Below are 18,779 nucleotides of genomic sequence, written 5' to 3'. Positions count from 1 at the left end.
AACCAGGTGTAATCTAAGCTGAGTATTTCCTTCTGGCACCTCTTCCCCTACCATTCAATTTAGAAATGTGTTCTATAATTATCATATCTGCTTAAAAGTCCTATTTTCTGCTGATTCTTAACTAGATAAAATACATACAGCTTTCAGAGACTGAAAATATTAGCATAAGGAATGAACTAATGTTTTTGTTTTGATTTATTAAATGCAATAAAAAGGCACCTAACTTGACATAGTAATTTTTTATTAAGTATTAAGCACTAGGAAATGTTCAATCATCAACTTGAGATGCATAATTCTGATTGCACTTAGAAATTGAAAAATATGGATTATGGTCTTCAAGTTGGTTAACAGGATAAGACCATTCAAATCCCTGGACATTCATTCAGGACTTTCTATCAGCAGTGTGTTGTTCTGGGTTCTGTCAGTGATGCTAAGAAGAATAAGACATGGACTACCCTGCCCTCAAGATTTTTTGACAAGACCAAAACTGGGTTAAAAGTATCAGGACTGATAAAACCAAATGCTCAGAGCTGGGATTCATGATTCAGAAGAAGGCTCTCACAGTAGTGTGGGATGTGGCATGGTAAGTTAAGAGTAAACGATGGACAGGCCCTGCCATGGAAGGGGTGGCTGTCAAGGGCTGTGAAGCGTCAACTCTTCACCAAATTCACCTGAACTCATATCCAATTTTTTTTTCTCATTTTGTTCCCTTTACTTCTATGCTCAATGCTACTATTTTCTTTAATTCAAGTTGGCATAATTTCTCACTGGATTAAGCTAATAGCCTTCCAAAAAATCTCCCTGTCTTCTGTCTACTTCCTAACCCACCCTTCATGCTGCTGTCTATAGCAACTTCTTTCAGAAATGCAAATTTTGGGGCACCTGGGTGGCTCAGTCCGTTGAGCAGCTGCCTTCGGCCCGGGTCATGATCCCAGAGTCCTGAGATCGAGTCCCACATCGGGCTCCTTGCTCAGCAGGGAGCCTGCTTCTCCCTCTGTCTCCCTCTGCTTGTGCTCTCTCTGTCAAATAAATAAAATCTTTAAAAAAAAAAAAGAAATGCAAATTTCCTGCCAAAAATTTTGAAATCCCTCCCACAGTGTTCAGGGTTAAATAAAAGTATTCAACTCCTATCATGATCTGACTCTATTTCTCCAGCTACTTCTCCCATTAATCCCAAACCTGACATTAAGCTCCAGACATACCATAGCTCTTCAAAGGGGCCCTGTTTCCCTTACTGCCATGCCTTTTCATAGGCTCTATCTTCAGCCTGCAAAGTTGTCCCACTCCACTGTGCAACCTGAATAGCTTCTAGTTGTCTTTCAAGGCCCACCTGACTCCACTGATATGAAAGTCCAGTAGCTTCACTGCTCCATTCCCACTGTCCCCTTTACATTTCCATACTTAAGCAGTCTGGCTCTCCTACTTGCCTAATTAGACAAGGTTTAATCAGTGGCCAGAGTCCTCTGTTCTAAAATGAAAACTTCAGTGTGTACTTGTTAGGTCCATTTTTCCCATGAATCAACTGCTCCCAACATGCCCGAATACACCTAGTACATTCCAATTTAATAGCCCTGCTATTCTGCAGTAGCCAATATGCTGTTCCTGAGCTTAGTTTCCTCTCAATTCAATGACTGCCAAGAAATTTCTCTTCTCCAAAGCATTCACTCACCCCCAGCCAACATCATGAAGGAAACATAGGTCAGTTGTTCTTTCCTTTATACACTAAAGAGAACTACCAGAGCATTTTGTTTTGTTTTGTTTTTTTAGCCCTGTAAAACATAAATGAATGATGGATCTCTGGCCAGAAAGTTTTGCTACCCTAAAAATCTGCTAGCGGCATGAGAAATGTAGCCTTGAACAAAGGAAGTATGTAAAGGATGTATTCACAGGAATGACAGGAGCAAAACAGAGGGAAGAGAGGTGACCTAGAGTGGAAATGAAGCTAGCCCATCGGTAGAGAAAAAAGTGGATCATGTGGATTCACAAGTAAGATGAGCTGCAATCACCTATGTGCACTTAGAATAAATCAAAATTCTCACAATGACCCATTAAGATCTGCACAATGTGACTCTATCTAAACCCAATCTCACTTTTTACCCCTCTTATTAGCTTCAGGCACTCTGCCAACCATTAGTACTCAGATGTACCAAGCCCCTTCCCCACTCAGATGTACCAAGCCCCTTCCCCAAGCCCTTTTTGCACTTGCTAGTTCCTCTGCAAAAAATGAGCAGGTACTTCATATCTGGATGCTCCCCCTCATTCAGGTCATAGTCCAAAATGTCAGCTTCTCTGTAAAGCTGTCACTAATCATCCCATTTAAAGAAACCTACCTCTACTTCATTATTTATTATATCACCTCACTTTTATCCCTTTAGCATTTGCTACAGGCTAAAAATATTTTACTTCTTTATTTTCTGTCTTCTTCCCAAGATAGAGACCTTTTTCTCTCATTCACTGTCGTATCTCCAACACTTTATGCCTGGTATATAGTAGGAGTTCAATATTAGCAGATGAATAAAAAGTGAATGAATAAATAAACAAAGAATCAGAGAGGAAACCAAGCAATAACATATAACAAGATTTCGGTTTCCAAAATCTTGATTGGAACTTCTGTTTCTGTCAACTCACATGGAGATTGGAAACCCACAATCAAGTTGTTAACTCTAATTAATTTGGTCCCCAAATCTTTGGAATCCCTCAGGCATATTGGATTGGCCAATCACAAAGGGAGTATGGTTGTTGGATGAAGAAAGGATGGTTGTTGGATGAAAACAAACTTCAGATGGTATGGTATGTCCTGTGTCTGCTGACCCCAGCCATGATATCTATCAGGCAAGGCCCAGACCTTGGGCAGAGGCACACAGAGAGACTATTTTCTTGGTTCTAATGAAGATAGGCAGAAATCTGTTCGATTTTAGTTTAAAAAAATGAAATCCTTGACTTGGTATGTCTATTGCATATATTAATTCCACCTGTAGATGAGATGCTTTTCACGCTAAAGTCTACAAGTGTGTGGCAGAATAGTGGTTATCACATATGTCACTGGTCCACTTGCTTTCTGCCTGATCATGGTGGTTTTAAAATGTCCCCACATTCTCTGACAATCCTCTCCTAAAAGATGGAGTCTAATGTTCTACCAGCCCTTGAATATGATCTGGTATTGACTTCTGATGAATAAAATGTGATGCAGGTGATGCTATGCAACTTTCAAGCATTCTACCTGGTCTCTCTTAAATGTCTCAGTCTTGGGAAGCCAGTCACCATAGCAGGAGCATCTAAGACAAATCCTGGGAAATGACCATGAGCAGAAAAACTGAGGCCTCCTGCCAACACATGAGTGAATCACCTTTTCTTTCTTCTTTCATTCAGTTTTTTAAATTTTCCAGAATCACCCAGCCAAGCCACTTCCAAATTCCCCCCACAGAAACTGGGAGATAGTAAAAATCTATCGTTTTTTTAAGCCTCCATACTTTGAGGTGATTTTTACACAGCAATACTTGGACTGGTTGACTTTGAAAACTTTTCATTTTTTACCCAGAACACCTTTCTTTCCACTGGAGCAGACTTTGGAGCAGACCCAATGCCTAAGCACCCCTGCACAGGTATCTTAGGTAACAAGATAGAGGGTTGTCACTGAATGATGGGACTAAGCTGTCTCCTGAATGAGATATGAGCAAAGACTAAACTAAGATTAAGTGGGACAAAGTATGAGACAGACAACCCATTATCACCTGAAAGTCCACAGCAGAAATAACCCAAAGAGCGAAAATCTCTCACTCCAGTGTTCTGTTCATTTTGAGATGGGTCAGTTCTTTCTGACTCACATGCTACTTTAATGATTTGAAGTCCTATATAAGCTTCTTGTATCCCCTAGAAATTAATCCCCATTCCCACTAGTAAAGGCAGAGACTGCATTATAGAGAAAGTAATAAATTCTAGTGACCCCTTAGGGAATATGTTTTCTCTTCACAGAACTTTGCTTCCCAATACCAGGTCCTTGTGAAGAGTGAATATGATTTCTTTGCATTTCTATATTCACTCCAGCTGAGATGGAGTCATGAATGTGGGGAAAACTCCTTCATTAAAGCTATATAAGTCACTTTGTAAGTGATTCATTCCCAGAAAACTGAGAGTTGACTATGCCCATTCTATACTTTAGTTCAAAGCAAGTTTTATGCATTTAAAAATAGATAAGTCCCCAAACTCAACTGTTTTTTTAAAGAGTTAATTATTCAGAGTTCTATTTAGTCAATGATGAGTCACTAGGAATTGGTGTGCACACGATCAGGAGTTGTGGGTCTAGCCATAGTTTAGAAGGGAAACAGTCATGTCACTTCTCTGGGCCTCACAATGCTGCTCTGTAAAAAAAGAAAGAGAAAGAGAGAAAGAGAGAAAGAAAGAGAGAAAGAAAGAAAGAAAGAAAGAAAGAAAGAAAGAAAGAAAGAAAGAAAGAAAGAAAGAAAAAAAGAAAGAAAGAAAGAAAGAAAGAAGGAAAGAAAGAAAGAAAGAAAGAAGGAAAGAAAGCTGGAAGGGAGGAAGAGAGGGAGGAAAAAGGAATATAACGCAATGATGTTTGAGGTCCTTCCCAACACTATCTGCCTCTTTATGCTCAGAAACATTATTAAATTTTCAAATGAGTTCCTTTACTCTGTATCTTCAGAAGAGAATTGCACCAGACTTCTAGTTTCCTCTGAAACAATGAAATAACTGCATATTCTACTCTACAACATTTAAAAGAATAAATAATAAAGATCTGCAAAAAATATATTCTATTTCCACCTAACTATAATTTCATAGTTTATATAGTCACTATTTCTAAATAAGAAACTACCTAATATCTGTGTTTTATGCTAGCAAGAAGAATTTAAACTATAAAAATCTCTAAAGTACTTTGTGATCATTGAATTTTGTAATTTCATAATTCAATGACTTCCTTTGTGTTCTACATTGTACTCTATATTCAGAAAAGGATGACTATTTTTCTTGTTAAATTAAAACTTGGAAGTAGAGACATCTGTTTTCGGGAACAAATACCACTAAAGTTGAATCAGTAACCAGGTTATGCATATTAATGACCATTTAGGCCAATCCCATTTAAAATTCTTTGCTAATCTACAAGAATAACTTTTAAACTTTGATTTCCCACTTGAAGCAAAGGAAGACAAGAATGTTAACACAAATAGAGAGTTTCCAATGACTAAATAGTGTGAATACCAAAAAATACAAAAGGTGGAATTTCTTGTGCTATTTAATTATATACCAAGAATGGTAGAAAGTTATGTGTAGGTTACAGGAATCAAGACCAAGATAGAGAAATCAACTGCCTTTTCTATTTCAGTAATCAACACATAAAAATGAAATTTCAAAAAAGGAATTTATATTAGCATTAAACAGAAAATATTTGAGAATTTTTTTTAAATGTGCAAAACTTTTACACTGAAAACTACAGAATGTTGCTGACAGAACTTGAAAAAAATCATAAATAAATATAAGATGTTCATGGATTGGAAGACTCAGTACTATGAAGAAATTAAATAAATCTCCCCAAATTGATATATAGATTAAATTCAATCCCATTCAATATTCCAACAAGCTTTCTGTGTAGAAATTGCAAGCTGATTCTGAAATTTATATTGAAATGCAAAGGATTTAGAACAGCCAAGGAATACAGAGGAAGAAGAACAAAGCTGGAGAGCTTGCATTACCTGATCTCAAGACTTCCATAATGCTAAAAGAATCAATACAATGTGGTACTGGCATAAAGAACACAAAGAAATCAATGGAACACAATAGCTTGGATACAAAGTGACTCATGTGCAATCAACAGATTTTCAATAACTGTGCCAAGATCACTCAATGAGGAAAAGAAGATATTTCAACAAATTTTCTGTAAGAACTTGGTGAATGCATGAAACAAAATGTATTTCAACTCCTATTATTATCTCATACCATACACAAAAGTTAGTTTGAGATACATCATAATCCTAGATATAAGAGCTAAACCTATGAAATTCGTAGACAAAAACATGTAAAAACATCTTTGATCTTGAGTGAAGGCAAAGATTTTTTAGATGTGACACAAAAAGCAATGATCATAAAAGGGAAAATAAGATTAATCAGACTTTTATAATTTAGTAATGTCTGTTCACCAGACATTTAAAGAAATGAATAGCTAAATTGCAAACTAGGAGAAAATATTTGCAATGCGTATATCTGACAAAGGATGTGTATTGAAAATATATGAAAAGCTCCTACCTATTACTCAATAATAAAAAGACAAACAACCAAGACTTGTCTACTTTTTAAAGTAGACAAAAGACATGAACAGATACCTCACAAAGGAAGATAAATAAATGACCAATAAGCACATTCAAAGTGTTTGACATCATTAGTCAACTTGGAAATGCAGATTAAAGCCATAATGAAATACTTTTCTACATCCACTAGAATGGCTAAAATTTTGAAAACTGACAAAAACAAATATTGGTGAGAATGTGGAATTTATTTATGTTGCTTTAGGGAATGCAAAAGAATGCAGCTACTTTGGAAAATATTTTGACCATTCCTTACATAGTTAAAAATACTCCCAACTTTATGACCCAGCAATTCTACTCCCAGGTATTTACCAAGATAAGTACAACATACGTTGGCCAAAACAGAAACAAAAAAAGAATGTTCATGAAAGCTTTATTCAAAATAGCGCACGCACACACACACACACACACACACAAAAGCATCCAAGAGGAGAATAGATAAATTGTGGAACTTTTGTATAGCAGAATACTACTCAGCAATAAAAAGCAAGGAGCTATTCTGCTTTATATGCAAGAAATGGATACATTTCAAAAACAATATGCTATGTAAGAAAAGCCAGAAACACACACGAAATACACACGTCTGCTCCATTTATATGAAGTTTAAAAATAGGCAAAACTAAAATAGGAAAAGTGGGTCCCTGGAATGGGAAGTTGGATGAACTGGGAAGGGGCACGTGGGAGTTTTTTCAGGATGGATAAATTATATCTTAATAGGTGTGTGGGTTATACAGGTGTTTGTGTTGTCAAAACCCCCTGAACTGCATAACACTTAATGTCTGCATTTCACAGTATGTAAAATAGACATCATTTTTAAAAATTAGAAGAAAACAATCATAATTTCTTGTAAAAATCATTCAGCCAGGATCCTTTTAGAAATAAAAATGATTATCATGTTAAGAATGTAGGCTTTTAGGTGATTTTTTAAAGTTTTTGCTTCCACTATCTATTCAGCAATTATTGAGTACCTACTCTGTGTCTGTCATCATCCTAGGCATTTTGAACACATCAGTGAGCAAAACAGGCATCAATCTAACAATCCATAGGAGTAGAGAGGAAGACAGAAAATCAGGAAAACCGTAATAAATAAGTAAATGGTGTAGTGCTTAAAAAACTGAGAAGTTCTATGAAAGAAAGAAAGCCTGAAATGTTGTCATATTGTGCTCGAGCTGCATGACATGAGTGTTTAAAAAGTTATAGATATACCTATATTTACTAATTAGTAGTTTTTGTCCTTAGTAATTGATTGATAATGCATTAGAAGCATTCCAGAAATAGGCGTGTGTGTGTGTTTGTGTGTGTGTGTGTGTGTGCTGGTTTATCTTCTTGCTTTATTCCTTAATATTTAATGCCTGAATAAACATATATCAAAATGTCACTTGGGGGAGTGAAAAGGTTGGTTTCAAGGACATTGTGTTCAATGTTAATCGCATCTCATGTGCTACTGAGTCATAGCCACATTGAGTTATCAAGTCAAAGAGCAGCCCTTTTTGTCTTCTGTATAAAAGACAAGCTGCTCAAATGTTACAAAATTCAGACACCCAAGTCATTAACTATGGTTGTACATAAAAGATGCAGCACTGACAATTCAAAATAGACAAGAAGAATGTGCTCGAGAAATAATTCTTCTACAAGTCATAATATCTGGCACAAAACATAAATAAAGCCCTATTTTTCTCCTTCAGTGCCCTGCCGTGAAGGAGTCACTGAGCCAACTTGTTATCTGCCAGTAACAGCGAGTTTTGGGAAGGCCTTCAGCTATGGAGTGACTCTTTCTGTATTTTTTAACAAGACATAGACAGAGAATACAAGAAATCCCCCAACAAAAAGCAATAGCACCAACAATTCAAAAGGCTCTGAGATGAAATTATCCAACATTCTGAACGATGAAGCCCTGTGTTGTTTTTCTATAGCTAAAAACAAACCTGAAATAAAGTGTTTTTAATGTCTTGTTCTTATTTGTTGTTCTTAATTACATATCTTGGAAAAATCCATCTCTAATCAAGCTCTATAGATATACTAATGGACCTCCAATCCTAAATCTATATGGTATGAGACGATTCTTTCATGATAACATGTGTCTTTGCCAGCTACAGCTTATGCTTTCCTGTCTCTTTGCCTGTGCGTATATGAATCTGCTCACTTGGACGGCTTGCTGAAATGCTACCTACATTTCTAGTTCCCATTCAAATCCTTTTCCTGGATGAAGTCTTCTTCAACCAACAAAAACCAGAAGTAACTTGCCCCCCACCCCTACCCCTTCAGCTCACACAGCATGATTTTCAGTCCCACTTATCTGGTCTAGAATTGTACCAGCACATTTCCTGACTACAACGACCTCTCTTAGAGGCTCATAGCCCAGTTAGAGAAAGAATCGTAGGCTACACACAGACCCCAGTTAAAACTCAGATTGCATTCTTGAAATTCTCAAAATTGAATTGCAAATTTTGTTATTAGAGCTATTATGAATAAGCTCATCTAGCCCATATAACACTTGAAGTATAGTATTCATAGCACCCTTTTCAAAATTATTTTCCTGAAAACATATATTTTCTCAGAAAAAAATACTTTATATGATTTTGTTCTACTCATACAATGCCAGCATGAGTTGATCAAAAATGTTTAGGTGATCAAAAAATGTTTAAGTGGTTGTTGATGATGAAAGATTCTATCAAATCCCACGAATTGGTGTATGTCTTCCTAAGGAATCCACAGGATGATCCTCCCCTATGGTTCCTGAGTCTCTACGCAGCAGCTTCTGTGAAACCCCATATGAATTTCAAATGCGGCATTCTTTCTATCACTTGAGAAAACATCTGGAAGGGTGCAGTGAGGAAGCTGAGTATTGACCATATGGTGGAACCATCTTACCCAGCTTCCTAGATATTTCTACTAAAGGGATTTGGGCTTGTTTTAAGCTATGAAATAGAGTCGACATGCTGCTTCATTTGGGTTGGAGTCACAAAAGCACAAAAGTTTTAATAAGATAATGCTATTTGGCCCTTTTAGCATCTTCTCTCATGCTGCTCATGTACTAAAGCATTCAGTAGCAAAGGTGTTTAAAGATAAAGCAGAGGTACGCCTGGGTGGTCCAGTCAGTTAAGCATTTGACTTTTGATTTCAGCTCAGGTCATGATCTCAGGGTTGTGAGATAGAGCCCCTCATCAAGCTCCGCACGGGGCCTGGAGCTTACTTGAGATTTTCTCTCTCCCTTGCCCTCTGCTCCTCCCCCCTCCCCCCTCCTTCTCTTAAAAAAAAGTAAAGCAGAAGGAAAATATCTGGTTCATATATGGGTGGCTTCAATCTGAAAAATGTCAATAAAAATATGGAAATAACAAAGAGTTTGAAATGAAGGAGATTACAAAAATTAAGCTAGTTTTCTGCTCATTTCCTTTTCCTTCTATTCCTTTTAGATGAGCCTAGATTTTTCCTTAGTAATCAATGCAGTTTGTGAAAACACAATCTTTCTCTGAAAGCCCAGTTCTGTGGCAGAAATTAAGAGTTTCTCTTACCTCTTAGTTCCCCCATATCCAGAGTTGTACCAAGTTGTTCTAATAAAGCAACTCTTGCTGCATTCTTTTTGTGTTTCTTGCCATCATAATGTTGCTGGGCCATGAGAGGGTTGTTAAACCAGGCTGCACAGAGCCCACAGTATCTGTCTGAATCTCTTCTTTGATAGGGAGATGCAACCACTGGAGCAGTGTCCACCCTTGGAGGCTTAAGTGAGTTCAGGGGTGTTGCTGTGAAGGAAAACAACCAGAGAGAACCACAGGCCAGGTTAGTCCATTACTGAGTACACTCATTTTCAATAGCTGAAGATGAAGAGTCTCATGTTCATTCTAGAGCTGGAAATCCAGAGTTTACTGAAAGCAGGAAAATGATTTTTGCCAGTCCTCATTTTTGAAGCTGGAAAACAACTGAAAATTCCTAATTTATTGAGATCAGATTTTTCACATTGTTCTGTTTAAATCTGATAGTTTAGGAGATCATCCCTTAGGTAAAAATGAAGATTTTCAAAAATAAACTCTTGGAGGTAAGGGAGGAATCCATTAATCAAATTGCAGCCAAAACTTAAAGTAAACATTGAACAAGAATGGCTTGAAAGATTCTGAATGAATGAATTAGACACTTGTATGTTATACCTGGAAATAACCAATAAATAAAGGATTTGCCCAAGGGATAGAAGCAGCTCTTTCAGTTAAAAGGATTGTATCAGTTGACAAAATCATGCTAATTTTATTGCCAGTTTCTTCTGTTTACTGTGATAGGTTATTTTCAACTATACCTGCTAAAATTGATGTTGAAAGTACAATATTGTTTTAAAAGACCAAAAGACAGTGTAGAACAGATGTTGCTTATCTAAACTGAAAAGGCATAACATCACTATTTTAAGGTTGCACAGCCCCAGCTATTAATTTAACACATTCCATTGTGAGCTTTCAGTTACTTTTGGCCCAGAAGCAAAAAAGAACCTAACTTGAAGTTTACTAACAGAAAGTAAAAATAACTTATTTCTGTATTACAATATACAATTTGCTTTCATCCTCACAGTAACAATGACTTAGTTACTGTTCCATATCTCACAGGATGGACTTCAGAGATGCTGAATCATTCACTGGATGATGACATATCTAGTTATGGTAAAGGCAGGACTCCAAACCAAATCCTTAATTTCCAAGGCCCATGTTCCTTACAATACCTCTAAGACCCATGCTCGCTTCGGCAGCACATATACAATACCTCCAAGACCCTTTTTATACTTCTTAATAGGCAATTTTATAATAAGCAAATTTATATATTCTTCTAGACCTCAGTCATCTTTGTTCTATATAGAATTTAATTTAATTTTGGAAAAAGGTTCTAATCCAAAATATTTTACAAAAGAAAAAGCAATTTAAATTCTCATAAGGCCCATTAGTCACAATTATAGCAGTACCTTCTGCTCTGTAGGAGTGCAGTTGGCAAAACCATGAATATTAGGGTCATTCCAAGGAAAAGCTGAAATCTGGAACATCAATAACAAGTAAACACTTAACTCCCCAAGCTTTCAAATCAGTTTAATGTGGGCTTTTTTTCTTTCAGATTAAATAACAGATATACAAATAAATACTTGCTAAATAACATTTTGATTCAAGAAATGATTGGTATTGTAACAATATCTTGAAAAAGTCTTTTCTTCTCTATCCAGAGATTTCATCAGATAGGGAAGTTTTAGCTAGCTTAGATGAAACTAAATAATACTATTTCTATTGGGACTTAGAGAAGTAGTATGTCTTTTAAAAGCCTCATTGCCAGATTCAGTCATATATCACCATGTGAAAATAAAGCTCAAAAGTGGGCCATAACACCCCAGCAGCCACCCAGTATCATCTGTTATGACTTAGAAATGCTAATAAAAGCTACAAAGTTGACCCGTATGTAAAAGGACTTCTACCCACTTTTCTGAAGAAAATTGAATCTTGCTTCCAAAGTTTCCTGCAACCTTATCAGTTTCTGAGGATTTATATCCATCTATTGTTTTTTATGGCAATGGAAAACCTATCAAATGTCTGCCATCAGAATGAATGTTGACTCTTGAAGCATAACTTACTTTTCTCTAAACTGGGCCCTAAAAAAACATCTGAGTCAATTTTATCTATTGACACCCTACATACCACTTCTGGCAGGAGTGATGCAAAATAGAATATCCATCAAATAAGATAATCTTATCTTTCACACAAGAAAGTAAGTTAATGCTGCATCTGTATTGTAGCTTCTTCTCCTTAATACAGCTCCAAAGTTTAATTTTTCTTATGCTCTATTTCCAACTGTCACCAATCTCAACCCAGTTTATATTTCCTACAAAGGCAGCAACATGAGGGAGTGGAAACCACCTTGACTCAAAGTCAGAAATCAAGATTGGGTCAGACTCCATCACCCACCAAGCTGTGTGACCTTTGGCAAACCTCTGATGTCTCTGGTTTCCACAAGGTTAAAATTCAGGGTCACCATTTCTTTAAAACCCATAGTGTAGGGATGGAACAAATTATAGAAGCTCTCTCTCACTCTTTTATGGTTTTGACTGGATGTCAAATAGTGAGGTTATATGGGAAGAGAGCAGTTTCCAGGTAATAATGCTAAATCTGTGTGTGAGCATGGATCATAATACCCATAGTTCTTTGGCAAAAGTATATAATTCTAATAAAATGAATACAAAGTAGGGCAAAGATTACTGTTTGGTTTGAAAACATGTTTATGACAAAACAGTTTAGCTGATGTACAGTTTATTGTTATTTAAATTTCATGCTTTATATTTTTATTTTAATTGCAAAAATATTTAGCTAAATATTGACTTTACCTCCTCTCTTTACAACTTAAAACCAAGAGTTCATTCATCAAAACCAGTAGTTTTCAACCTTGGGCAAACATTAGACTCAGGAGGAACTTTAAGAATCTCTATGTCCAGGCTGTCCCCAGACCAATTCTGTTCAATTACATCAGAATCTTGGGGTAGGAGCCAGGCATCAGGATGCTTTAATGCCCTCTTCCCACACCACCCGGTCCATGTTTCCAAAGTACAGCTAATGTTGAGAAGCATTGATACAAATATTGCCAGTCTTTGTTTGAAAATGACTGTACGATAGTCCTCCTAGATCTTCAAATAAAAGAAAGTCACATACTACATCCCACAGCAACAGGGCCAATTATTTTGTAGGCAATGACTGAAATGCCACATCTTTATCTATGAAGCAGAAGGAAATAATAATCACTTGGCATTTTTTTAAAACCCTGATCAATTTCTCCATTTCTCCAAGATATAAAAGTTTCTCCATAATAGCAGCTAATGTTATAAATTAATATTATAAAAGTTAAATAACAATTCTGATCCCTTACCCCAAGCAGAAACTCATATACATATTGAGCTGCTGAGGCACTGTACTGCCTACCTTTGACTGGCACCATCTCCAGCCTGGTTTACCATCCCTCTCCTCCTAGCTAAACACCTGCCCCGCAGGGTGCTGTTCAGTCCCATCTGCTCTGTGAGGCCTTGACAACCCAAGCAAGAAGTAGTTCTCCCTCCTCTAAACCCAAAGCACTTATTAACCACACAATTCATTTCACATTTCTTAAATAGCGCCTTATAATCTTAGTTGTGTACACCCGTGTGTGTATGTGTGCATGTATAAAGGAAATTAGATCATAACACTTACACTTCAATACTTGATATTTTGGTGTGTGCTGTCTTCTCTAATACATGTCCACAATCCCTTGTTTCAACTCAGAAAAAAATCAAAAGCCTCTAAAATTCAAATTTTTCTTCATGATTCATTTTTTATTAAAACCTGACCTGAATTCAGAAGAGGCTATTTATAGTCTTTATAGAAATATATAGAGAGTTTATATAAATACTACATATATATTTATGTAAGTATATATGAATATAAATTTATAAATAAATAAAAATAAGTAAATAAAATGTGAATAAAATATATATTATATAGGGCGCCTGGGTGACTCAGTTGCTAAGCGTCTGCCTTCGGCTCAGGCCATGGTCCTGGAGTCCTGGGATCGAGTCCCACATCGGGCTCCCGGCTCAGTGGGGAGCCTGCTTCTCCCTCTGACCCTCTCCCCTCTCATGCTGTTTCTCTGTCTCTCTCTCTTTCTGTCAAATAAATAAATAAATAAAATCTTTAAAATATATATATATAATATATATATGATATATAATCACTTAGTGTAAACATACATACATGTTGCAATAGAATTTATTGTCTCTAAACATAGAGTTCTGTCTTAGATCTATTGAAACATAATATATGGTATCTGTACCTAGTTACATATCTAAAATCCTAAAATTTCTGATTCTCAAAATACATTCAACCCCCAGTATTTTGAACAGAAGATGATGGATCTGTAGCCAATTCAGAGTAACTAAAATAAACTGAAGTTGTTTTAATACTTGAGACAATCTAAAGAAGTCAGTCTCCAAAACTTGATTTCTAAGAATTACCTGACATCAATCATTTTCAATATCCCTTTTATGTCTTGCATAATGTTTGTCAAGAAGCAAGTTCTCAACAGCTATTTATAGACTGTTGGCTAAGTTATCTTGAATAATAGTGTAGAATAATATGCATCTCAGTCCTATATTTGTTTCTTCCTGGTAGAATAACCCCAGTTGATCTAAGGACAAAAATACTTCCAGTGCACCCAGTGTGTGCCTCTCTCAGAACACTTCCTCACTCTGTAATGTAACAGTGTGTACAACCAAGCTCTTCATGAGTCAGCACGTTGCATGATGCCACTCACATAATGTATATAGCCCATGCCTTTTGCTAAATGAATGAATGGATGGATGGATGCTCTTTGCATTAGAAGTGAATAAAATACTGGTAACCAAGAGTTTTCTTGTTTCTTCTAAATTGTGTCATTTAGGGCTTGAATACTAGTCAATATAAACATAAATACTAGCAACCCAGTGACAAGACTCTGGGGGGTGAAGGCTAAATTGTAGAAAGGGAACATACCCAAGTGTAGACACACATCCCAGTCTCCCTGTCGTGGATTCAACTGGATATATAGGAAGTCAGTATTATCTCAAATTTCTATCTGCTGGGGTGGCCTATTTCTATGTATTTTTTAGAGAGTTCAAATTATGCACGTCATTCTGGAAATTTTACTTTCAAACAGGAAACCATTTACTCTGTTCATTTAGCGTGGCATCTAAACTCCTCACTCTAAGCTTCTGGCTCAGTACCATATTCCAGTTTGCCTGGAACTGACAAGGTTTGTAGGACATGGGACTTTCAGTGCTAAAACAGGGACAATCGAAGACAAACTGGAATGAGTTGGCCACCCTAGCTTCTGGGGTCAGACCTGATTTAACATCACACCAGAGAGAGGGATTAGTAAAAATTTTGGAAATAATTGCTTGGGAGACTAGAGCAGGTCTTCTTTCAACCAACCAGACAGGATCTAGCAATAGATCTCAAAGCTTTACTTGTCAGATCACCACATGGGTGTCCTTAGCCAGAGAAGGGGATAACACAGTCAGCAGGCAATAGTATTCTCACCTGCCTGTCTGCCCTCTGGACGATGGCCTCAGAGTGCACTTCAACTCCAAAACGTGCAACTTTCACTGACATTCCCTACTCTCTCTCTCCCCCCATCTCTCCTCTCCCTTCCTCCCTTGTCCTTTTCTTTCTTCCTCTTGCACTCATTCCTGATGCTTTCTAGGCTTTAGGATAACAAAAATTAGTCCATCCTCACAAAGGACTTACCGAAATAGTTCCAGGAATTTATGTCTTTTAAAGTATGTGGCTTTCTCACCTAAGGTGTTCTTATCCATAACATTAATTCTTCAAGTTTGTATGATATTGTGCAGTTTATTCCATTCTGTCTGTTCCATGTATTTTCTTATTTAAGTTGTCCCCAAATCCTGTTTTACCAATGAGGCAGCTTGAAGCTCAGGGAGATAAGTCAACTATCACAGGGCCCCCTAATTAATAAGCAGCAAAGACAATGGCAAAGACCAGATCTTTTGACACAAAGACCAAGCACCATATTTTAATGCCAACTAGTTTCTAGTAATGCTGAGGAAGTGATAGGTCAAATAAACAAACAGATTAACTATAGAGTCAGAACACATTTCCCAGGCTTCAACATCTGTTCTCAGTGGGGATTATTTGGAAATATGCATTTTCTCTAAAACAATTTTTCCAGTTTTCAGTCCCTATGATCAACAGTCTTTCCTTTTTTCTCTTTTTTCCTACCCTAAATCAAATTAATTACAGTAGGAATCCTTTAGCAAGTATCACTTTTTGGGGGGCTTGGTTTTTATTATTGTTGTTGTTTGTTTGTTTTTGTTTTTTTGGTTTTGTTTTTGTTTTGCAAATGCTGTTGATAATTAAATTTGACTGGGCCACCCAGCTCCTGCCTGAGGAGACAGCTGTCAGTGTGGATGGACAACTCAGTCTTCCAGCCTCTTCTGCTGGTAAATGCCTCAACTCGCTGTAAACTGAAAAGTCAAGGCTCAAATGTACATTTTCTTTGTATCTCTAGCAGAGGACAGGGCCTCTTGTGATGAATAAAGGAGGAAAAGGACTAGTAAATTTCAGTTAATATCAATTTGGTGGATCTTCATGTTTTCATAAATGGCTTATGATAGCTACATTTTAAATCTTGAATGGTTTCGTTAGACTTTACAGGGTTTAAAACAAGTTAGATGTTCATATGTGGGGATAGATGAAATAAATTGTGGGCATCTATACTCTGAAACACCACGAAGCAATTGAAAACACATTTTAGGAAAAAAAATATTTAGTGACCTGGAGAAATGCTCAGGATATAATGTAAACTAAACTGTGTTTATATGTAGGGTGCAAACCTAATTACTTATTATTAAATTATACACACCCACCTATTTAAAACTATATAAAGATCAGAAGGCTATAAATCAAGCTCATAGCGATGGTTATTTCTTAGTTGTGGATTATGGTGATTTGTTTTATACTAAAGGATATACACTCTTGATGCAGAGGGAAAACAATTTTATTCTACAACTTACATACAGGCCACATTTCATGCTAACTTGTTTTAGTGCAAAGTGGAGAAAACACTACTTAGGGGACGTGTGGTGCCACAACGGGGTTTTAAATTAAATATCAGAAGATTTTATTTGCAGTGATTTATTTATTAATTTATTGTTGATTTGGGGGAAAGTGGATTGGGAGAAAACTGGCTCTGTCAGAATATGATGTAAAAGCCCCAGCTTCTCCTATTTCTACAAAGGATACAAGGGAAAGCTGTTTTCCCATTGTATGGCAGACCCAAAAATCACTCTCGTTATTCAGATAAAATGAAGTAACACTCTTCCTTCTAATATGTTTGGAAGTGAATTCCGCTATCCAAGACTGCAAGATAGAAAAATCCATGTGCTCTTTCTTTTATGCCTTGAAGGAAATTAAAGAACACTGTAAAATATTTCATGTTCCAAAATACATGCCATTAAACACTTCCTGAGAATAAACAAATGTGAGGATAATTTAACAGAACCATCATTCCAATTCAATTTTGTATTGAAACTCTAATTATAATCAGCCTATTAACAGGAACTGCTTCCTCACCCACACTACATTCATATATCATCAGTCCTCATTAATATAGTATTCATAGATCATTGATTTTCATTAATATAGAATAATTCCCTCTAGTTTCAGTCACTGATTAGGTTCTAAATATCTTAAGTATGCCTGTTTCCTGCAGAATCCTAATCTTTGAAAATGAGCCATTAAACAGAACTTTAGAGGAGATGAAAGTCCTTTTATAATTTTCTCATGTTGTTTGACAAAAGAATCCTAAAGCTGGGATATTCCATGTTCTCCCATGTGGTGAAAACAGAGGATGTAGAATGTATGTTCCACGAGGACAGGATCTTGATCTATTTTGTCTGCCAATGTATCCCAGGTCTTTAGAACCAGGCCTGGCACAAAGTATGTGTTAAATAAACCCTTGTTGAATGAGGGGAACAGTTTATTCTCCATAAAGCTATCTGTGTAAGAGAAGGAATTTTACTTTAGGAAATTCTGCTAGTAGGAAGGCATCCTCTCTGTCCAGACTGATCTTAAACACCTGCCACATTATGGGTATAATCCATTCATGGTGTTTGGTCTTCAAACACTATTCAGTTAAGGTGCCTTATTCCCTCTGAGTTCAGACTCAAAATCTTTGGTTTTGGCCACAGTTCCCAAACTCTGTGCAGAGGTACCCTGGGATGATGCAGTAAGCATACAGGGGAACCATAAGATTATTTAAAATTCTGAGAAAAGCATAGAGACATCCATTAGATACCATGGGAACCACTATCTTGAGGAAGTTCACAGTTTCAACATTAGATGCTACAGTCCTTTGAATGAGGTCATATTCCTGTGAACCTGGATATTTGAGGGCTCATCTAGCCAACCAGTGAGGAACAGGAAACAAAGGTGACAATGTCCAATCTAATCCAAAGATTTGAGAAGTTATGCGGTGTCCAACAGGCAAATGCATCCATTAGTAAATGTGGTTATTTAAGGATGAAATACAAATATTAACTTTTCCTTCAATATGTGCTGGATGAGTTATTAGAACATAAATACTTATTAAGTTGTTTGGACACTAAGAGTTATGACATCATCCTAGTATATTTGCTTATTGGTTGAGCAAGAATCAATGGCCTGCTAATTGGGCACTGCTGGAAATACCCTTCCTCATGAACCTCGGATAAGAGGCAGAGTCACAGAGGGCAGAGTGGGTTTCCCTGACAGGGATTCACTGATTCACTGGCACCCCCACGTCCAAGCCAGCAGATGCCATCCTTAGAGGGAGGAGATGAAGAGCATCACCCAGATCAGACAGTGTTGGCAGAGTGGGGGAGGACCAGTGAGGTGAAACCTGAGGACTGGTACCAGCTTTTATTCTTTTATTCTGCTGCCACCATCCCTCACT

At 36.8% G+C, this 18,779-nt stretch overlaps 1 protein-coding gene across 1 annotated transcript in view; it reads right to left on the bottom strand.

Annotated features, from left to right (window-relative positions):
- Positions 1–18,779, bottom strand: part of ZMAT4 (zinc finger matrin-type 4) — a 357,602-nt gene that overhangs the window by 125,777 nt on the left and 213,046 nt on the right. The window contains exon 5 of the mRNA XM_064583810.1: positions 9,827–10,054. Coding sequence (XP_064439880.1) covers positions 9,827–10,054 — 228 coding nt within the window. The remainder of the gene's footprint in view (positions 1–9,826; positions 10,055–18,779) is intronic.

This window comes from Mirounga angustirostris, unplaced genomic scaffold, assembly GCF_029215605.1.
Source record: "Mirounga angustirostris isolate CCGP_5_RB_7025 unplaced genomic scaffold, mMirAng1.0.hap1 SCAF_2, whole genome shotgun sequence".
NCBI lineage: Eukaryota > Metazoa > Chordata > Mammalia > Carnivora > Phocidae > Mirounga > Mirounga angustirostris.
This window is presented reverse-complemented; position numbering and strand designations above follow the sequence as displayed.